We start from the raw sequence: 23531 nt of genomic DNA, 5'->3' as shown, positions 1-23531 counted from the left end.
ATGATCCGACGAATAGGTGAATTGAGCTCAGGCATGCTTATTTTATTGCGCAAGAAATAAAAAAAACATGCTAGGAAATAAAGCAATTTGTATAAACTACACCACCTAAATCTGTCCCCACATTATCTGTCCACAATCATCTTTATACATTAAGGCTCCGTATATTTTATGAAAATAAATGATTTGAAAAATATTTTCCTAAAAATAAATTGCTTATAACACTTATAAAAATTAATAAATGAAAAATATTTTCATCGTTCACAGAAAATATTTAGACATAAATTTTTGTCTATAATAAAAATATTTTTCATTAATTAATTATTTCAAGCAATAGAAGTGATCATTTTTAGGAAAATATTTTTCAAATCATTCATTTTTCGCGAAAGAAATTGAGTCTGGTACTTGATCCATTTTTATAAAGCAACTTGATCCGAGATCATATCTATTATTTCGATCGGGAATACCCAAGAAAAAGGGTACTTAATCAAAAATAGATTAATTTTTTGGCATAAAAAATAGATTAAAATTGGTAAGTTACAAAATGTTTGACCACACATGAGGGAGAGTAGAATTGAAGTGCTCCTTTCCTCTTTACCGACTTCCAAGCCCTTCTTAGTTTCATATGCATTTTTTTCCTCATTTTGTGCATTAACGTTTAAAAATTATAAATACTTTTGTACTTCACACTACAGTCATTAGCACGACAAGATACGATTAAGATGTTGAGAATACAACTTCACCTCAACACAAAATTGCTATATATGGGTTTACATTAATTTTATTTGTGGAAATTCTACATTCGCACTCATTTTAATTTTTATCTAATGTGCATATTCTTAATTTCCTGAAACAAAATTACCGAACCAACTAGTAATTGTATTTGTTTAAAAATTTTGTTTGCTAATCCTATATTAATTTGCTATTATCAAGTCATCTATGCATTTACAAACTTATCGAGCAAGAATTGCGACGACTTTTCCACTAACAAGAAATTAGGTGATTGATTCTGTGGTCTTTGCCTTTTTTTTTTTTTTTCCTTTTCTAGTGTCTGTTATTGGTAAAGTTTTAAACTTTTATTCTCTCTCTTTTTTTGGGGGGTGTAGATAAAAGAACAAAGGTGTTTAATTCTTGATCTCACTATACAATGGCTGAGATGATTTCCATTATATAAAATTAATGTAAGCGCTCAATCTTCGTCCTTTCCATTGAATGAAAGCGCTCGTGTGCAATGCAATCACGTAGGGTTCCTGTAAAGTTAGGGCGTGCATGGAATCTATTCTGGAGCAGAAATTCTACTCCAAAATGCATTTTGGAACAGAAATGCGTTTGTTAAAAAATTTTCGGAATGCATTTTGGAGCAATTTTTTCATTCTGGAATAAAAATGCATTTGTTAAAAATACTTGATTCCAGAATGCATTTTTTATTCTAGAATGAGTTTTGGGCAAGAAAAAGAGAAGCTACTTTTTATAGCTTCTCTTTTCCAGAATGTATTCTCCTTCTTTTCTCTCTTTTTCGATCTCACTAATTTTTTTTTTCAGAAAATGCATAAAAATTGAAAAATTTCAGAAAATAAACAAAAAGTCAGATTTTGGGAAAATAGGAAATTTGGTGAATTTTTTTCAAAAAAAATCAAAAATTTCAAAACTTCACAGAATGGCTTAGAACACATGTAACCACCCACTTTGAGTGAAATTTAAATTTTTTGAGGTGCCCAAAAAAATAAAAAATTTCAAAAATTCACAGAATAACTTGTGGCCACCCACTTTAACTGAAATTTAAATTTTTTGAGGTGCAAAAAAAAATCAAAAAATCAAAAATTTCAAAACTTCACAGAATGGTTAAGAATACATGTAGCCACCATTTAATTTTTTTGAGGTGCCCAAAAAAATCAAAAATTTCAAAACTTCACAGAATGGCTTAGAATACTTTTAGCCACCCACTTTGAGTGAGATTTAAATTTTTTGATGTGCCAAAAAAATCAAAAAATAAAAACTTTTAAAACTTCACAGAATGGCTTAGAATACCTATGGCCACCCACTTTGAGTGAAATTTAAATTTTTTTAGATGAAAAAAATCAATAAATCAAAACAGATTTCTGTTCCAGAAATCAATTTCTAGAGCAGAATTAATTATGTTTTATCAAACAAATTTCTCCTCTAGAAATCAATTTCTGGCAAGAATTTGATTTCTGGAGCAGAATGATAACCATTCGCGCCCTTAGCTCCAAAATCGACCGGTTTCAGGGCAAAACACTGAGCACATCCACCTTTTCCTGTGAAGGTTCATGGCAGTTCACACGTCCCTGTCAATTTTTCGAGCTGCACACAAGCATGCCCACCATGTTAGCCAGGCACTTGCAAGTGCACGAGGACCACCATTTTGGATGGGACGCCAATCGCTTTTCCCCTCGTAACTTGCTTCCTTCCCTCTCTCGAGATAGTACCGGATGATTAGAGTGCATGAGAGCCCGGTTCACATGAATTATTGGATGGAGCGGGCCTCGCATGGGACCCACGTAATCTATAGCACATGAGAGCCCGGTTCACATGAATTATTAGATGGAGTGGACCTCGCATGAGACTCATCTAATCTAAGGTTCGTGTGAGCTGAGCCGACAGACATCGAGTTCAGACCCTCCTCCCCATGTGCCCATCATTTTTTTTTATCTATTTTTGAGTGCCATGATGTACCGCATGTATAACCTATTTTGATCCAACACTTACAAAAAATTAGGAGGTTCTGTCCAACCAAGATTTTGCTCTCTATTGCATAGTATTAGAAGTTATTTTGTTTTCGCTTTAAGTCACATTTGAATTTCTCTCCAAAGTTTTTGCAATCTGTTAAAATTCATGAAAGAAAATCTGATCGCCTCCAAACGATAATGTTTATATGTTCTTAACATTTTTTAATGCGTTAGGCGTGCTAATAAAATCCCATTTTGGTTTTAAGTTTCAAAAGCTTAACTTAAAGTTGAAAGAGGAATAAATGTTTTGCAGGTTCTAGACTATTGTGAATTTTCAATCTGGTATCTCAATCATTTTATGTGCAATTGAATACTAAAACTAATGCATTCTTTGTTCAAGCTGGTCTTTAAAAACAATGCTTATGTGGGCTGACCCAGAGCACCACGTCAATACTGACTAGACAAATTAGTGGCCGAATTTATTTTTCTTGTGTTGCTGCATAAACATTAAGAATTGAAAAAAAGTTCTGAGAGAGAGAGAGAGATGAGGAGGAGGAGGAGGATGAAAAGCTGCGGGGATGGTGGGTCCGACGAGGGCCGTCGAGCCCTTCGCAGTCATTGCCAGGGTGGTGCGACCCCAGCAAGGCGGCACTTGGGGTCACCAAGAGACGAGGAGTCGAAGAGCACTTCATGCCTTTCTCAGCTTCTCAAATTCTCGACCTCCTGCTCCGACTCATCTACTCTTTTGCCCCATTTCATCAAGTGCATCACGGTCAAGAAATACGAGTCATAAAAATAACATGGTAACATTAGTGTTTGCTTTATCAGATTTTCTTTTTTTTTTTTGGTGTGTTTTCGTTCTCATTTCTACACATTAGAAACTTCATTGATTAGCAAAAAATGCATCAAGGCATGCAAGCAATTGCAAAAAGATACCCCAGAAAAGGTTGAGCATTTGAAAAAGCACTAGACCAGCACAAAGAACCAAAGAATATATCTAGAGGGCCCCGAACAATTCGAGCATATTTTATCGCTTTCTATCAGCTTTTTCTTTTTTTCTTTTTTATAGGGGAAGCACACTTTACCAATCGCATCGAAAGTTTCGGACTCTTTAGAGAGGAAAATTGGAGCCAGCAGCAAATATGGAGTAAGAGAAAACATGATCTTCCACCTTCTTTTCGAAAGAGGAAGGGAAATTGAAGTGGAATGATTCTGACCTTTAGGAGATACCCTAGAACCGAGGCGATCGCCCCGGGTCGACGGGCTCATAGTTCGGGCCTAACTTGTTGCTTGATTCTGCCCCCATAAAAAAAGTCTATGTACAAATTTGTCGACCCGGACTCCTTAATTAAATAGCTTTGTTTAGGCCCACCCAAAAATGCTTTTTAGGCCCACTGGGCCAGGGTGGGCTTTGTTTGGGCCCATGGGCTGTTGGCCCGCGAATATTACTTTCTAAAAAAGAAAAGAGGAAACTAAATAACCCATTTTGCCACAAGCAGGTGGACTAAAGAACCTATTAGCTCCCAGTATTTTCAACTTACATTGCTCCTTGAAAAACCTACACGATATTAAAACATCTAACCTTAAAACTTACCACCTTATTCATGTCGAATGAAAGAGACATGTCGAACTATAGCAACAGAACCATCGAACAAAGACAGGCTGGTCATCGAGCCACAACTGCATGCACTTGCCCGTCTTAACCCTTGAACCATGTGAATCCCACTTAAAGCCGACATGATCCCACGTTATCAAGGCTCCGTTTATTTCGTGAAATAAATGATTTGAACAATATTTTCCTAAAATGGTCATTTATAACGCTTACCAAAATGAATCAACCAAAAATATTTCCATCGCCCACAGAAATGTTCAGAAGAAAATTATTATTTATAATAAAAAAAATATTTCATTGGTTAATTATCTCAAGCAATACAAATGACCATTTTTAGGAAAATGCTTTTCAAATTTATTTTCCAGCGAAACAAACGGAACCAGGTACTTGATCAAATCTTAATAAAGCAACTCTGATCCGAGGTCATATCCATCGGGCATAACCAAGAAAAAGGGTACTTGATCAAATCTTAATAGCTGTGTTCGTTTCTGGAAAAATATTTTTCCGGAAAACATTTTCCGCATTTTCCGGTGTTCGGGGGCGGAAAATGTTTTCCGTGGGAAAACATTTTCCTTCCCCACTCCAAAATCCTTCATTATTTTGAGGAAAATGATTTCCTCTTTTCACAAAGAGGAAGTCATTTTCCCCCAAAGTGAAGACAAAATTGCCCATGGGAGAGAAAATAATTTCCATGGGAGAGGAAGTTGATCGCCGGTCACCGCCGTCGGCCGCCGGTCCTCGCCGCCGGTCGCCGCCGGACGCCGCCGCCGGCCGCCGTTCGCCGCCCGATCGCCGCCCGCCTCCACCGATCGCCGCCGGTTACCAATCGCCTCCCGCCGCCGCCAACCGCCGCCGGTTGCCGATCGCCGCCACCGGTCGCGGCCGCCGGTCACCACCGCCAATCGCCAGTCGCCGGACGCCGCCGGATCGGCGGTCGCCGAACACCAGAAAATATTTTCCGAAACTTTTTCATATTTTAGCCGAACACCAGAAAATTGTATTCCAGGAAAACATTTTTCAGGAAAATGACTTTCGGGAAAATATTTTCCAAAAGGAGAATATTTTCCGCCAAATGAACGGAGCCTATTAAAATTGGTAAGCTGACAAAATATTTGACTGCATATGAGCGAGAGTACCATTGAAGTGCTAGTTTCGCCTTTACCGACTTCCACTCTCTACTACAACTTTCAAGCATTTTTTAGTTTCATATGCATTTTTTTCCTCATTTTGTGCATTTATTTTTCAAAAATATAAATACTCATGCACTTAAAAGTCATTAGCACGACAAGATACGAGTACGATGTACTATATCAGAATACAACTTGACCTCAACACATAATGGACATATATGGGTCCGCATTAATTTTATTTGTGAAAAATATATATTCACACTCAATTTAATTTTTATCGAATGTGCATATATTCTTAATTTCTTGACGCAAAATTTACAAATTGAGTAGTAATTGTATCAGTGTGAAAATTTTGCTCGCTAATCCTATATTAATTTGCTATTTCTTTAAGAAATAGTTTATCAGCAGCGATTATGTAAATTATCGATTTTAAACAAGTGATGCCTCGAAATTTTCAAAAATATCATATGTATTTTAATATCTTTGTTCACATTAAAAGAAAAAATCTTCAATGCATATCGGTCATGTCACTAATAGAGACAATAAGCATGATTTAACAATAGATTGTTGCAAAATGCCAAATATTTTTTTAAAAAAAATCCATAAAAATACGAACTCTTCACTAATGTATTATTTTTCTGCTTTTTAGATGGTTATTATAAGATTATTCATGATACGACCTTATTAATCTTAGAAGTGATTTCGCTGAAATAATTATATGTATTAGTATTGTTTTCATGCCGAAAGCACGGATTGAAAATACTTCGGTGAAGCATGTTCAGGGCAAGGCATTATGGCATGCACTTGGAACAGTAGGCTGAATGCATGTAATCCCGAATCATGTGGATCCCATTAGGGCGAGACATTATTGACCTAATGGTGAGATCCATATAATTCAACGAATCGCATGCATTTGACCTATATGTATCGGCCATAACTAATAGCCAAGAACACTTCTAGACCTACACATTAATGAATAGTAACTGTAGATGATGGAACTAGACAATTCTTTTAGGGGGCGATAGACAGATCTAGCTAGTTAAACAAAATCAGTTGAAGGATATAGCATCTTAATGAGTCAAGGCAAATTCACCAAATATCTCAACAACAACAAAAAACAAAATCAATAGATATTAATACTTGAGTTTCATTTTAAAATCTCAAATAGATGATATAAACATAAATAATAAAAACAATACTAGACTTACTTAGACCGGTCACAAAATTAATTCACAAAGTTATGTGTCTGAATGTGAGTCATCCTTTTAAACAAGTTGATCATATCAAAAAATCAATAAAAATTTGACACGTGAAATAATAAACCAATTTCGATCAAAAATAATAATAATGAACCAATTTTCCAAACTATTTTTAGAATGTTTAGAATTTTCCAATAAGGAAAGGCCCTTGTAGTGGCAAAGTCAATGGATTCAATAAGGATATACACGCCTTCAATTAGGAGCAATTCGTCTTGCTTTTAATTTTCGTGGTAGAAAAGGCTTGCCCATTACGAAAAAAATGGCTTTACGTTTTCTAGATTATCGATACGCTTGAATTGGTACCATCGAAACCGCACTGAATGCCGAGACTGTTTCATGACTCTTTTCCCGAACTTTAACATGGCTCTAAATCATCCTGGACTATTGGCAACTATCAAAAGTCCAGTTGCGAATTTCCGGTGCGCCCCACAAAATTCCGATTCCACAGCACCAACGCAATTTTGAGATTAGAGATTTCATTTCTGCATAATGACAGCTTAAGAACATGAGGTTTACAATTATTGAAACAGGGAGCATAACGGTGTATTTTCTATTATACAATACTAAACAAACATTACCGTGTCTTCACATGCATTTCTATCCGAAATTAAAAGCGAGGGTTCGGAGACTTACCTCAAAAGTGTATAAAGTTTGAAATCGAGAGAATTTTCATTGAGCAACGCAAAGACCGATGCCTCTCTTAACTATCCAACAAAGGGATAATGACACAAACAATCTCTGAATTTTAGCCCAATGTGCAATTTGGTCCCTGAACTTTTAATTGTTTAATGTAGTCTTTAAACTTTAGCCTAATATTCACTGTGGTACCTGAACATTTAATTTGTTCAATGTGGTCCTTGGACTTTTGGTACATGTTCAATTTAGTCCCAAAACTATATAAAAATAAGTTCAGGGACTACTTTGAACATTTTCATATAGTTCAGGGACTAAATTGAACAAGTATCAAAAGTTCAGGAATGACATTGAACAAATTAAAAGTTCAGGGACCACATTGAACATTGGAATAAAGTTCATGAACTATATTGAACAAATTAAAAGTTCAGAGACCAAATTGCACATTGGGCTAACGTTCAGGGACTGTTTGTGTCTTTTTCCCTCCAACAAATTCATAATTTTGTTTGTTTTATTTTCTATTTATCTTTCTTATCAGTCCATGCATGTGCTTTTCTATGTGAGTTCATAGATGTATTTTTACTTTAATTTATTTTATTCTTCTATCTCTGATTGCAAGCAAGTCTAACTATGAGTGAATTTTTATGTTTTGTTATCACATCTAAACATGACATGAAAATTAAACAACGCTTCAATATTGAGAGCAATTTGATGCTATTATCAACTGTGACGACAATATTTTTCCTGAAAAATAGACAAAAGTAGAATTTTAATGCGAGTTATTGGTCTAGAGTGTAAATAGACAAAAGTAGAATTTTAATACGAGTTATTGATCTAGAGTCTAACAAGAACATATGGTATAAAAAGATTTATTACACTTTTTTAACAATAACATATGGTATAGAGTCTAACAATACTTCTAGTGTCTACACAAATTTCTACAGAGGCATTCTTTAGTCAAGGAAAACTGATTTTATTTTTGGTTGAAATAAAAAAGTTAATTTACTAAAAAGACATAAAATTTCACTTTCAAACAAATTTAAAAGAGAATAGTTTCTTCTTTGCAGTTAACTAGGGTAATTGATTTACTATTGATTAGGGTGTATAATTATACTTTGAAATAGTTGTATCTCTTTGAAACCTTCGTTAAATAGACAAGTGTATAGTGTAATATGTTGCACCATCATAATCCAACATATCAAATACTAAAATGAGTGTTTACAAAAATTCTCAAATAAAGCTAATTAGGACAACAATAATAAGGCTACTTTTTTCATAATAATCTTTTAATGGTTTAAAATCGTACTAGAAAGTTGTCCTTTCCCCGTGGCAACGCGCGGGCTCGTCCTAATCTACTATGTTTTGCAATATCTAGGGAATCAGCCTTACTTAAAATACCTAGGTTGAAGCATTTGCATCTTCTATTATTAAACTTTCTCCACGTCAATCAAAATTCAACTTGAAACAGTTCATGAAAATTTATAAAAGTTTTTTAATCAACCTATTCATCGTCCTTCAGGTTACATTGTTAACTTCAACAATTGTCACATCATAATTCGAGTACTTGGTTCTCCATCTCCAAAATGAGATATTGTCATTGATTGGGATCTCCTAACAAGATTGCCAAGACTTTTGCCTCAAGGAATTTGATTCAAAAGCCAATTCAGACCTTTTATTGACTTCCAACCAAGGACACCTTGCTCTAAAGTCTCTCAAAAGCCAGAATATTTTCTATATTCAATCTCAAAACATCATTTTGGCAATTGAGCATTCACCCTGAAGAAAGATCTAAAACAGGGATTTATATCCCAAACCAACATTTCTAGTGGATGGGTATGTTGTTTAGATTTATAACGACGCCTTCATTGTTTCGGAAGGTTATGTGCAAGATCTTCTAGCCCATTGTACATGTGCTCTCACCTACATAGATGACATTCTCCTATTCAGCCCCGATGAGGAAGCTCAATATAGTTTGTTGATATTGTAATTCAATATGGCATTATGCTTTCATAGAAAAAGATGCTCATAGCGCAAACTAATGTTGATTTCTGGTGGGGCATGTATGTCAAAGATAAGATTATGTCAGGAGAATACCTGAACACCTTGCCTTGGTACTTCCTGATGAAAGTTTTTCTCAAAAGCAAATCCAGTAATTCCATAGTATTATCAATTATCTTTAGAGATTTTGTTCTCATGGTCTCCAGATATATTAAAAAAAAAAAAAAAAAGATCCGCCACCATGGAGACAAACTCATGCCAAAGCCATCCGGGTTTTCGAAGAAAACTGCAGCACCTTCCTCCTCCATGAATCTTCTCACGGAAAGAAGATTCTTCTTACAGATGCTAGTAATAAGTATTGAGCAGCAACACTTTTTGGAGATATTGATGGGAAGAGGTTCAATTGTGGTTACAAAAGTGGACATTTCTCACTAGTAGAACTCCATTATCATTCCACCTTCAAAGAATTCCTAGCCGTCGAATATGAACTTAAGAAATTCGAGTTACATCTATTTGGCTGTCATTTCTTTGTAGAAATGGATATGTCCTCTGTTCCACAGATCCTACAATTCAAAGTTTCCACACTCTCAACTTCTTAGAGGGGTTGAATGATTTTTGAAATATTGCTTTGAAATTAAACACATCAAAGGCAAGAAAAATAGTTTTGCAGACTTGCTCTCGTGATTATAGGAAATTTCGCCCATCTCGTGAATGAAGTTCTTGAATTGGTCCTATCTGGACAATTCTTCGGAGATAGTAAACCCTCTCACTTGGGAATATCAGCTTAAATTTTGCCGACAGTATGGAGGTTTAAATCTCATACCCTTTGGCATGCATCCAGCTTATTCCTTTATACACATAATCACATTCAATTTTGGAATCAATGGAGTTTTCTCAAGACCCTTGGAATTTTTAACAGGCATATTAAGAATCTTGTCCATAAAAATAATTACCAAAAAAGTCGTAAATCTGTTGTATGCATGCCAATTCGATTTTAAACATCTTAATTTTGCAAATTGAGTCCCAAACCTTTTGACAATCTATTGTTGTAGTCCTTCCAGCGAATTTTGGCCCAAAATTATTTACGTGACAATTTTCACAATTTTTTAAAAATTTTACGAATTTCTTTAAATATTTTTTTACTTTTTGTCTTATTGTTTCTTTTTCTTTCGTTTTTTTTCCATGTTTTTTTTTCCTACTAAGTTCGGAGAGGTTGGTGGCCCTTGTCTAGTGGCTGTATGGGCGAGGGCCATGACCCTCGCCAGTCTTAAAAGAAAAAGGAGAAAAATAAAGAAAGAAAAAGAAAAAAAGTTTTAAACAAATTAGAAAAATGTTTAACCAATACAAAAATTGTTCATGTTAATGCCGCTGGCTATGTCATGTGCGACGACTGACGTTCACATCAGCGATTGCCTACCAAAATTGATCAGAAGAATTATATTAGCAAAACGTCAAAATGTTTTTGACTAAACGAGTCAAATTGAAAGGTTTATAATTGAATCGGAATTCATACAATATATTTAAAATCTTTTCGGTAAATTTTTCCTCCTTCGTATGACACATGTCGAGGCCAGAGACTTTGAATGTGACTCCAATCAAGACAAACATCATGAGCCCGTCAAGAATCTCGGCCTGTATTGTACTATTAAAGTGTCGTGAGGTCTGGAAGCTTTCTCAGGGAATCTCTTTCCCATGTTGTACCATTAAAGTTGTCATGAAATCACTTTCCCATGTTGTATTATTTAGTGTTTGCCAAGCTAATTGGCATTAAAAGGCGATGAGTAATGACTGTGATGCCATTATCCTCGGTTATAAAAGGCAAGGAGGATCGTGAATCAAATCAGCGTGAACTTTACCAAAAAAATCTTACATTCTTTCTCTACCCATGTTCAGCTAAAACCCCTTCTTTTTATAGGCACAATGTAATAAGAAGGATACAAATAAATCGTGAAATAAGATAGTACCAATCAGTATCTAGCAATTTGTTTATACCCTCCACTTGCCATTTTGAGTGGATCAAAAGTCAATATGCTACCACTTAGTCTTAAAGATGTTCATTTTAGTAAGAATTATAGGTTCAAAGGCAATCCTGAAAGGTAGAAAGATTTACTTAGCTTTTTCAACCCGGATAAAGTAAATTTCTACAACGACATACCTTGGCTAGAGAAAACTGATTCTATTTTTGGTAGAAAGAAAGAGTTAATTTACTAAAAATACACATAAAAGTTCACTTTCAATCAAATTCTATGACATAATATTTTCTTTTTTACAGTTAGCTTGCGTAATTATTTTTCTATTGATCAGAATATATTACCATACTTTGAAATATTTGTATCGCTTCGAAACCTTCGCAAAATAGATAAGTGCACCATCAATAATAAAGATGAGTTTTTACAAAAATTCTCCGATAAAGCTAATTAAAATAACAATAACAAGGCTACCTTTTTTTGTATATATAATCAGTCATAATATCTTTTAATGGGTCAAAATCGCATTAGAAAGTCGGTCTTTCCATGGCGACGCGCGGGCTCATCCTAGTTTATTATATTTTGAATTATCTAGGCAAATAACGTTACTTCAAATGAATCAAATCCCAGCAGTATAGTGCTAATTTGAGAATTTCAACAGTCCACCACCAAAGCTATAAGATATAGTGCCATCATTCAGTGTTGGGAAAAGCAAAGGAAACATTAAAAGTGCCGCTAGGAAATCGATTCCTAACTTGTTAAGTCCCTAAATTCGCTCCCTTACGTTCACTATACTTGCCTATTTGGCTCTCCTCTTAGTCACACTTTATCCCTAATTCGTCATCTTCCAATTACTCTCCCACCATTATCTACCAATTGGTAATTAGTCATGCCTCCTCCTCCTTCTCCTTATTCGCAAACTCTCAAGAATGGAATCAAGAACGACCGCCCCGTGCCGGCAGCAGAGGCGGTGTCCTCGTCGAAAACCCGCCAAGAGACGAGAAGGGTCAAGGCGAAACGCGCCCTAACGGCCCTCGTCGTCGGCGTTGGGGCGAATCTCTCCCTGACCATGGTGATAATCCTCCTGTTCGGGTCGGGCAAGAGGTACGACGCGCGGCCCAAGCCACTGTGGCTCCCCCCGCTCTGGCTCGTGCACGCGGCCTCGCTCGGCTCGTCCTTCTTCATGGGCCTTGCGGGCTGGCTTGTGTGGGCCGAGGGCGGGTTCCGCGCCCAGTCCGGCGCGGCGTTGCCCCTCTACGTCGACGCAACGTCGCTCGGCGTGGTGTGGAACCCACTGGTCCTTGTGATGGGCGCGGATTGGGTCGGGCTGGCCTTCTGCCTCGTGCATTGGGGGACTCTCGCGGCGTGCAAGCGCGAGTTCGGGAAGGTTAACCATCTCGCCGGAGAAATCGTGAGGCCTTGCGTGGTGTGGGTGGGATTTCTTGCCATTTTGACCTTTGGTCTTGCAATTTCTTAAATTAAGTTGCATTTTGTTTTAATTAGAGATTTTCATGTGATAGAATTTAGGTTACCTTTCTCTAGGTCTTCCTAGGGGTGATCGTTCCGATCCGGTCCGGGTTTACTTGATGCCATCTTTTCGTGTTGAATTAAGTGATATGTTTGCAATGATCCTCAAATTGAAAAGACTAATCAAAAAGCGTGCTTCACTTAGAGTTTAGTTCACATTTTACTACTTTTTTGAAGAAATAAAAAATTTAAAAAAAGTATATGTAATTGATTCGGTCCTGTCCGGTTTCCTTTGGAATCGGAAATCGGATCGTCCGGACACCGGTTACACTTTTATGAACCGGGAACCGGACGATTTTATGAACCGGGAACCGGACGATACTCCCGGGTACCGGACCAAACCGACCGGTCCGGTCCGGTCCAGGTGGTTTCCTATTTAGGCGGTCCGTTTTGCACACCCCTAGGTCTTCCCTCATTTATTCTTTTTTGTTTTTATTTGGTCAATTACATGGTACCTTAGGCGACACAAGAAAAGAGTTGGAGTTTTAAAGTTCTACCATTGGGTGTATATTGCAATCATAGGATTGAAACAATGGAAACCACAAGATTTTTCTTTTCATGCACAGCATCTAGTGTGGATTACCGTGCGTCCGATAGGAGAATTAGAAAGCTGAATAAGGCGGCGAAATTTTCGACGCTAGTTAGCAATGAAGTTTGATTCTTATCAATGGCGACGATGGTTGTATCGTGATACAAAATCATCGAACTTAGAATCTTAATCGAACTGTAAATTGAGAACTTTCTCTTGAGATGGTTCAACTTTTTTTTATATGCTTTGACCTAAAATCACATGGGTAGGTCCAATGAGGCTGAGGTTGACATGTCTAGACAGTAGACATGACGCAGGAAGGACATGCTATTATCAACTTTTAGCGTGAGTTCCTTTGGTGCTTCGGCGGCGGAATTTCGTGGAGCGCACCAAATTCATTCGCGTTCAAATTTAGTTGCCATAGTCCTAGTTGATGAAATTAAATCTCTCTTATGATGCCCGTGAACTACGGAATTTACTTATAATTGCCATAGTCCTAGTTGATGAATTTACTTATAATTGTCTTCATTTAGATGAAATTAAATCTCTCTTATGAAATTAAATTTCGGCATTATTTCAATCCCATGGCTTCATCATCTACATGAACGAAAGGTTTTGATTAATAGACATTATATGCGGGGTCTCACCTGGGACAATAAGGTACTAATTAAAGACGTGAGCCCATTCAGGTCACCAGGTGCATGAATAGCACTCTCTCTATTATAAACGTGCACGGAGTGACCAGATTCATCAATGTAATAGTGGCACCCCTACAACTTCATGTGCTTTTGCTCAGGCTATGTAGTCCAAGAAATCAATTATTGAACCGAAGCATCACTAATTCCTGTGCTGCCCAATTTCTATCGAGTCCGATTGTTTCTTGAAAATGAACGATTTGATAAAAAAAAAATTTCGAGAAATGATTGGTTTCGTTTGAAATAATTAGCCAACTAAAGATATTTTCATTGCCGACAACAGCTAATGTCTAAATATTTTCGTGGACGATGAAAATATTTTTTATTCATTCATTTTTGTAAGCAATATAAGCAGTTGTTTTTAAGAAAATATTTTCCAAAATGTGAGTTTGTTAGAATATCAAATCCAAAACCTTAAAACTATAGATAGAAAGAGACCATGCGTATATGAAGAGCATATAAACCCTAAGGACAAATAATGCGTGATACTTTGACACCCACTCCCACTTGCAAGCCGGACTAAGAATATCTAATCGAACTCTTAATTGAAATTTTTCTCTTAAGATGGTTTGACTGTTTCATATGCTGTGACCCTTTTATTAGAGATAAAATGAGTTCTGAGGAGGGAAAAAAAAAGAAAAAAGAAAATTAGGGGGCACATTTGTCCGGCTCATGTATTTTGGGGACCCATTAACGTCACATGAGTAGGTCCTATATAATTATCATGCTCCCTCTCCGTGGCTGAGGTTGACAATAGGGGTGAGCATAAGTCCCGATCTCACTCGGGAATCGGACCGGACCGGCCGATTATGAATGGTGAATCAGGAATCGGACCGGACCGATGAACCAGTCAAGATTTCTTAATTTTTTTTTATTATGAAACAAACCTAATTAGTAAATTATTTCTTCTTTTAATATTGGGAAACTCCTACTTGTAAGGAACTAGAAAAAAACACACAAAAAAAAAAAAAAGAAATCACTAGTTCGGAATCGACTCTGGAACCGGACTGATCAGTTTGGTCTGGTCTTATTTGAGGACCGAGTGGGCTGATCACCGATTTCACAAATTAGGAATCGACTTTGCTCGGTCCAATTCGAGGTTTGAGTGTAGGAACCGACTCTCCCATCTTGGAACCGATCACTCTTGATTGACATGTCTAGAATATAGACATGACACGGGGAGTACATGTCGCATGTCACGCTTGTATGTTGCAGCCAGGAAAAGTAAAATATGAATAGCTTTTCTACACCATAATGTCAAATCTGTAATTTAGGGTCGGGTTGTGCTGAGATGAGTCGGGCCTGACTCGACCCGGTTCTTGTATTCCTTTCAACCATTTGGAGTCTCTACCCAACACAATTAGCATGAAATCCCTGAGTGCTTCAAAGTTCTTGTTCTACGTGACTTGGACGAACGAGCTCGTTCACTTTTGAATTTAGTGTTCCATAGTGCTAGTTAATCAGATTAAATCTCTCCTATGATGCCCATGAGTCTCTAGACCCGACACATTGAGGTACACTTATTGGGTTGATCGATCCTAAGTTAAATCTACCAAGAGCAGAAATTAAATCTGGAAAAGTCTTGGAGTTCACCATCTAAAATATGAGCTTAATTTTGTTTATTTCTTTTCTCCAAAAAATAGAGGTGAGCATCGGCCCGGTTCAACTTAGTAACCGAACGAGCCCTAGACCAATTTTGTCGACCAGCTCAATTGGCTGGCTTGCCTCATGGATGGTGCTCTCTCTTTTGATCGGTTAATTTCTCGGATCCCTTTCTATATGTATTTTGTGATTCTATGACTACTTGTCGTGATTGTACAAAATGAAAAAAAAAAAATGAAGGAAAAACTGAATATACCAAATTGAAGGAAGAAAGAATAGACCTGATTTTGGGGCAAAGGTGAACGGTTCGATTCCATGCATCTTCCAAGGTGGATCGATCTGATTCTCAATTCCACAAAATTTGGAACCGGTTTTTCAATTGGGTAATTCCACGTTTTAGGTCACGATTGTATCCACCTTCAGATTGATGATCCCTATCAAAAACTCGCGCGAACGATTCCATCGTGTCATAAATAATTTTTTGTTCTTGTTTTTCATGGCCAAAGCACCCCAAACCAGAACATAAATTTTCCAACCTCAAAAGTCAATTAGGAACATATAATAGAGTACCAGATTGCAACCCTAGAAGCAAATTAATTAGATTTGTTTTTCCAACCTCAAACTTTGAAGGCCTTTTCTTCCATCAATTTCTGTAGCATCAAGTACTCATTTTCTTCCTCCCTTTTCTTCTCTTTTTTTCTGGTTTTGTTTTTTTTTTTTTTGGAAAATGACACAAACAGTTCATAAATTTTGGCCCAATGTGCAATTTTATCTATGAATTTTTAATTTGTTCAATATGGTCCTTGAACTTTAGCATAATAGTCAATGTGATCCCTGAACTTTTGATTTATTCAATGTGGTTCCTGAACTTTTGGTATATATTCAATTTAGTCTCCGAATTATATGAAAATGTCAAACGGACTATTTGTGTCATTTTCCTTTTTTTTTTTTGGCTCTCTGATACTGAAACTGAAGAAGACGCAGAAATTGGTGGACAACAGCATTTCCAACCTGGCACGTTACCCAATGAATGTTCGTGCAACTATTGTTTTTGGGAATAAAACGCCATGTGATTTTTCCTCTATACTAGTCCAATTGCAACAATTTCTCCTATTTTGGGCATTAGTACAACAATTGGTGTACGTTACTTTGAAAGAATTTAGATCAATTTCCTATAATAACTCAAAATCTTACTTTTTCTTCCTTTGCTAAATTCCTTTTCATCATTTCGCTAGTGTATACAATATGTTATTACGACAAAACCCATCTTACATAAGTAAAATTCGAACTTGTGGAATACCCCCACTAACATTATAAATCACGTTAGACCCCACTTAAAGCTCATAAAGATTACCCAAACATGAGATTAGTCATACTCTGCGTGAAGAATGAAACATATTTGGGTGTCATTTTTTTTTTGGCACATGTACATTTCTGGAGGCTCCGTTATTCTAGCGGAAAATGAATTATTTGGAAAATATTTTCCTAAAAATAACTGCTTATATCGCTTGAAATAATTAAACAATGAAAAATATTTTCAATATCGGCAATAATTTATGATTAAACATTTTCGTGGACGATGACAATATTCTTTGTTTATTTATTTTTGTAAGTAATATAATGAATTGTTTTTACAAAATTATTTTTCAAATCATTCATTTTTCGAGAGACAAACGCACCCTAGACATTAATTCGATGTCCCGACAACAATATCATCGACATGAATAAAGAATTCTCACTAGTACAAGCTTTTGCCTACTAATGAAAAAAGTTATGATTTGCAAACATTATACGTGGGGTCTTACCTAGGACAATGAGGTACTAAAACGTGAGCTCATTCATTTTGCCAGGTGCATTATTAGCCCTTTATTTATTAGAGACGTGCTTGGACTGACCAGATTCATCAATCCTACTAGTAATAATGGCACGCCAGCCCCGTCGTGTGACTTTTGCTCGCGCTATGTCGTACTAGAAATTAATCTATTGAACCGAAGCATCACTAAATCGTTTCGTTGCCCAAATTTCGATACGAGAAGGTCCAACTTAAAAGTTTAGGAATATATAGGTTTTAAAAGAGGCCACAAGAGGATAAGTGATGTGAATTACATTCGTACCCGCTCTCACGTGCAAGCCGGATGAGAAACGGCACGTGGGATTTGACAAACGGATGGTCGCAAGTGGGAAATAAAGTGGCTAGAAGTGGCCATGTTATCTTGTCAGAATGTCCCATCCAAAAGCTCATTGCTATAGTCCTTATAATTTTGCTATCCAATTTTGATATGAGAAGATCCAACCTAAACGTTTAAGACTATAGATTTTGAAAGAGGCCACATGTGGACAAGCAATGTGAAGTACATTAGCATCCGCTCTCACGTGCATGCCGGATGAAGAATGACATGTGAAATTTAACAAACGGGAGGGCCACATGTGTGAAATAAACTTGGCAGAATTGGGCATGGTATCATGTCAGAATGTCTAACCTGAAAGCTCAAGCTTATAGGTTAAGGGAGACTGTATGCATATCAAGAACATATAGTCTCCACTGGTAAGCGATGCGGACTATTTTAACACTAATTATTACGGTTAATATTCTAATTATCAAATCCATATGCATCTAGCCTCATCTATTATTGAAATTTAGGGTATTGGTATTGCATATCCAATACCATGTGCGCGGATGAGCATGTGCATATTACGTCCTATAATGGTATGAATGCTTTAGTTCAAATTAAATATAATCAATTGCCTTAAATTCACAAGCAAATAATCATGCGAATATTTTTAACTGGTCCGGCAGACGAGATACGACGGGCTATACACATATAAAATGTACATCTTATTATGCTCGTGGTAAAAGTTTTGATTTCGATAAACTTATATGTCGATTATTCATATACATACGAGAATATCGCTTCATATTCACGCAAGTAAATATACTATTTTTTCTGATTTATCATTAGATAACACGATATACTAACGAATATCAATTATTAAATACGATATCTTTTACAGAATATATTCCTTAAATAATTATATTTTGTTATGGAAGCTTCTATTGTTTGTGGTATGGGAGTGTGTGGGCAAGCCCCCACCGTCTTTTCTAAATGATACTCTACTTGCTTCAATTTTTCCAAATTTTTTTCATATTGCCCCTGCAACATATCTATTTTGTTCAGAGTTTTTTTTTCATACCACGTGAATAACTTGTGGATTGACACGTTAGCAATTTCCGGTGGCAAAAAATTACATTGAAATTTCATGCAAATGTTTGTTATTGTATTGATAAAATTGAAAATTTAGGACTAAATTGACATATTTTTATTATCCAAATGAGTGAACCGTAATGTTTATGATGATTGAATTTGCCTCACCGAAAATGTTTCATTAATTTGTCTTTGACAACCGATGGAAATTCATGACAACTTTATTTTAAGATTTTGTCATAACAATGTCGAATTTTTTCACGTACTTTTAAATGAAATAATCATAATGCACTTCATCCATCTTATCTATCGTGTAATTTTCTTAGCGAAAGTGTAACCACATATATCGTATGTGCCATTTAGCCTTTGTTTGTTTCGCAAAAATGAATTATTTGAAAAATATTTTTCTAAGAATGATCATTTATATCGTTTAAAAAAATTAATCAAGGAAAAATATTTACAATTTATATATAGACATTTTCATGGACGATAAGAATGGTTTTCATTCATTCATTTTTGTAATCGATATGAGCAATCATTTTTAGGGAAATAATTTTCGTATTAATCATTTTCCGCAAAATAAACGAAGGCTAAATCATATTTGTGTACAATTTTACGGCTTTTTTTATTTGCTATTCTTTTAATTTAATAAGAGTGTTTTCTTGTATAGATAATAAAATTGAAACCAAAGACACTTTGGGGCTGTTTGGTAATCGGCCAAAGAGTACTCGATTCTATTCTTTTATTCTTCGGAACAAAAAAAGAACAGCAATTTGTTCGGTAATTCTTTTGTTCTCGAGCACAAATTTGTTCCCAGAATCAGTTTTGGAATAGAATCAAGAATAAAAAAAAAAGTTGATTCTTGATTCTGGGAACAAGAATCATAAATGGAAAAGAAATTCTTTTTCTTCTTCTTCTTTGGAACATAATCAAGAATAAAAAAAAGTTGATTCTTGATTTTGGGAACAAGAATCAGAAATGGTCTTCTTCTTTCTTTCTTTCTTGGCCTATGGCCAGCGAAGGCGTCGCGATCCTCGCCGGATCCTCGTGGCCTAGGCGAGGGCCGCCTTCGCCGGATCCGGCGAGGGCAGACAGTCGCCGGCATGGCCAAGAAGGAGAAGAGAAGAAAAAAAGAAAATAAAAAAAGAAACAAATAGAAAGAAATATTAAAAAATTTAAAATATTATTAATAAAAAGAAATTTTGTACAGTTACCAAACGTATTTATGTTCTTTTTCTATTCTAGGAATGGAAATTTTGGGCCGTTAGCAAACGCCTTCAAATGCTTTGAAATTATTTCCGGGAACAGAATAAAAAAAATCATTTTTGAGCAGAAATTGTTTCTGGAAACAGAATGGTTACCAAACACACCCTTCCCGTGAAGTCTCTTATTATAATGTTAGATATATGATCGTGGTCCGGACCTCTGACGTGAGTGAAAATTATTGTCAATGTCTTGAGCACAAGACTACTTAATATAATAATAATAATAATAATAATAATAATAATAATAATCTTATTATTCTTGTTATTACTTGAGATGCACGTAGGACCTTTCAGCACTCAGCGGTGGTGGTGCTCCACCACTTATATTGACTAACCAGTGCCCATCTAGATGTGAAAACGAGAAAGATGAACATTTTTATTTTAATAAAGATTACATTTATCTTTTCCCCAATATTTTCTTGTTAAAAAATATAAACTCAATATGTATTTATTATTAGAATTCCCTTCTTTCCCGGGTAGCCCTTCCGTAATTTAATATGTATACACGATTATGGGAAATCCGCGAAAAAAAAAGTTTAATCAAATTATGACAATTTTAGGGATCACCGTCATTTCAAGCCTAGCTCTTACTTTAGAATTATTAGATATAAAATCTCTCTTATTATTTATCTTGAGATCTACGGTTTCTGAAGATCAAAAGGTTGTTCTCGCGAATTTGAGGCGGTCCATCGTGCATGTATCGCGAGATATTTATTTACTAAAAAAATGCTATGAACGAATTGTAAATACCCGGTTATTTTAGGGAGCCGGGCTTTGGATTTTATGTCTTTTGAGACCTTTTCGGAAAATAATTATAAAAAAAAAAAGCAACGGGTTTGGTTTAGGCGAGATACCGCCCGCCGCCCATCTGAAAATGAATTTATTTTCTTATTTTTTTTGGGGGTCAAACATCTCAAAATGCATTATTGAAATATCTACAAAACCATGCTTTTCCAGCTGATTCCGGATCTACCCGGATCCGACCCATGGACCCAGGGGGCGGGGGGGGGGGGGGGACAGCCTTTGCTTGGTTACGAAAAATCGAACTGGTGCCAGCTCAGACCGCAGACAATGCGATCAAATCATGCACCCCCAGTAAAAAATTAAAAAAAATAAAATAAATATTATTTTTTTACTTTTCGGATAAATCCGACGCGAAAATCATATGATAACGCGTGAAAAACCACCAATAATAAATGGAAAGCCACAACGGCGTTTCCCTTGCCCTTCTTTTTTCCCCCTTCCTCAAAAAGGGAAAAAGGTCAAAAAAAAAAAAAGAAAAAACATAAATTTTTGTCGGTACACCTCCCTGTCCCTCCTCTGTATTCCTCTTCTTCCCTTGTCTCCTTCCATGTAAATCTCCAGCTTCCCTTCTTCTTCTTCTTCAGCTCCTCGCTCCTCACTCTCTCTCTCTAGCTTTCTCTCTCTTCTGGTTCGAGGCCACCGCCGATCGCTCTACCGGCGACCGCCGTTCCCCACCGGTTCCTAGATCCCGAGGCTCCTCTCCCCGCCGGCGTCCTCGCTCGGGTCCCGGATCTTCCGCGCCGCGCCTCGCCTCCGATCCCGGAATCTCGGGCGCGTGAGGATGCTCGACGATTGGCTGGGGGCTCGCCGGGGGTACCAGATCCGGCGGGCGATGCGGCACGGCAAGGTGACGGTGCTCTGCCTCCTGATGACCGTCGTCGTCCTGCGCGGCACCATCGGCGCCGGCAGGTTCGGCACCCCGGAGCAGGACTTCCACGACCTCCGCGACCACTTCTACTCGCGGAAGCGCGTGGAGCCCCACCGCGTCCTCGAGGAGGTCTCCACCGAGTCGGGCCGGTCGGCGTCCGCCCAGTCCGAGTCGACTCAGTCCTCCTCGTCCTCGTCCTCGAACAGCTACGAGACGTTCGACATATCGAAGATCCTCGTCGACGAAGGCGAGGAGGAGAAGCGGGATCCGAGCAAGCCGTACAGCCTCGGCCCGAGGATATCCGATTGGGACGAGCAGCGGGCTGAGTGGCTGAGGAACAATCCCGATTTTCCCAATTTCATCCGGCCGAACAAGCCTAGGGTTCTGCTCGTCACAGGTTCGTCCCCGAAGCCGTGCGAGAACCCGGTCGGTGATCATTACTTGCTGAAAGCGATCAAGAATAAGATAGATTATTGTAGGGTGCACGGCATTGAGATCTTTTACAATATGGCGCTCTTAGATGCTGAGATGGCTGGGTTCTGGGCCAAATTGCCTTTGATTAGGAAGCTGCTGTTGTCGCATCCGGAGATCGAGTTCTTGTGGTGGATGGACAGTGATGCTATGTTCACTGATATGGCGTTCGAGGTGCCGTGGGAGAGGTATAAGGACTCTAATTTCGTGTTGCATGGTTGGAATGAGATGGTGTATGATCAGAAGAACTGGATTGGGTTGAATACTGGTAGCTTCTTGCTTAGGAATTGTCAGTGGTCCCTGGACCTTCTCGATGTTTGGGCACCAATGGGTCCTAAGGGGAAGATTAGGGAAGAGGCAGGGAAGATTCTGACTAGGGAGCTTAAGGATAGGCCGGTTTTCGAAGCCGACGATCAGTCTGCAATGGTGTATCTGCTCGCGACCCAGAGAGATAGGTGGGGCGAAAAGGTGTACTTGGAGAGCGCTTACTATTTGCACGGTTATTGGGGGATTTTGGTGGATAGATATGAGGAGATGATCGAGAACTATCATCCTGGCCTGGGCGATCACCGGTGGCCCCTCGTGACTCACTTTGTCGGGTGCAAGCCGTGTGGTAAGTTTGGTGACTACCCGGTCGAGAGGTGCTTGAAGCAGATGGATCGCGCGTTTAACTTTGGTGATAACCAGATTTTGCAAATGTATGGCTTCACGCATAAATCGCTTGCTAGCAGGAGAGTTAAGAGGATTAGAAATGAGACCGGCAATCCACTTGAAGTGAAAGACGAGCTCGGATTGCTTCACCCTGCATTCAAAGCAGTTAAGGCTTCTGCATCTTGATGGCTTCCGGACGTGATGCTTAGATTTAATTGATTTCATCATTTATTATTCAGTTGATGTTCTTTTTTGTCAGCTCGAGTTCTAAGATACTCTATACAAGTCAACTTGTATGTTGTTATAAATCTCCTGTGATAGCTCTCCCGATCGTATTCCTTGTACTTGATCTTGTACTGATTCTTCCATAGTGAATATAGTCTTCATAGTTTATGTTTCCAACTCCCCACCTGCAAAATGTGAACTATACTGAAATAACCCTGTACAAGAAGAACAAGATGGGTTTTGAGCCAATATGTAGGTTTCTACTTGTATGGTCTCAACTTGAAGAAAGAAAGGCCTCGGTTTTGATCATCTGCTTGTTGATTGTAAGAAAGGCTTTGGTATCAATCATCAGGTTGTGGATTATAAAGGTGCTCTTTGAATAAACTTTTTTTTTTTGTCAATGAGCTG

At 37.5% G+C, this 23531-nt stretch overlaps 2 protein-coding genes across 2 annotated transcripts; both read left to right on the top strand.

The window, feature by feature from the left end:
- Positions 1 to 12172: 12172 nt before the first annotated feature.
- Positions 12173 to 12760, top strand: LOC115692853 (translocator protein homolog). Its single transcript, XM_030619815.2, has one exon. It carries the CDS (start codon positions 12173 to 12175, stop codon positions 12758 to 12760), a length of 588 nt encoding a protein of 195 aa, XP_030475675.2.
- Positions 12761 to 21493: 8733 nt separating this feature from the next.
- LOC115692859 (xyloglucan 6-xylosyltransferase 2-like) lies at positions 21494 to 23300 on the top strand. Its single transcript, XM_030619821.2, has one exon. The coding sequence runs from the start codon at positions 21690 to 21692 to the stop codon at positions 23082 to 23084; it is 1395 nt and encodes a 464-aa protein (XP_030475681.1). The 5' UTR covers positions 21494 to 21689; the 3' UTR covers positions 23085 to 23300.
- Positions 23301 to 23531: the final 231 nt, after the last annotated feature.

This window comes from Syzygium oleosum, unplaced genomic scaffold, assembly GCF_021117445.2.
Source record: "Syzygium oleosum isolate NSW1041296 unplaced genomic scaffold, Sole_v2.1 Sole_v2.36, whole genome shotgun sequence".
Taxonomy (NCBI): Eukaryota; Viridiplantae; Streptophyta; class Magnoliopsida; order Myrtales; family Myrtaceae; genus Syzygium; species Syzygium oleosum.
Note: the sequence above shows the minus strand (reverse complement) of the source record. Positions and strands in the feature narration are given on the sequence as shown.

Excerpts from the sequence above, each read along its gene's own strand:
- LOC115692853 (XM_030619815.2), top strand. The coding sequence starts at position 12,173 with ATGCCTCCTCCTCCTTCTCCTTATTCGCAAACTCTCAAGAATGGAATC.
- LOC115692859 (XM_030619821.2), top strand. The coding sequence starts at position 21,690 with ATGCTCGACGATTGGCTGGGGGCTCGCCGGGGGTACCAGATCCGGCGG.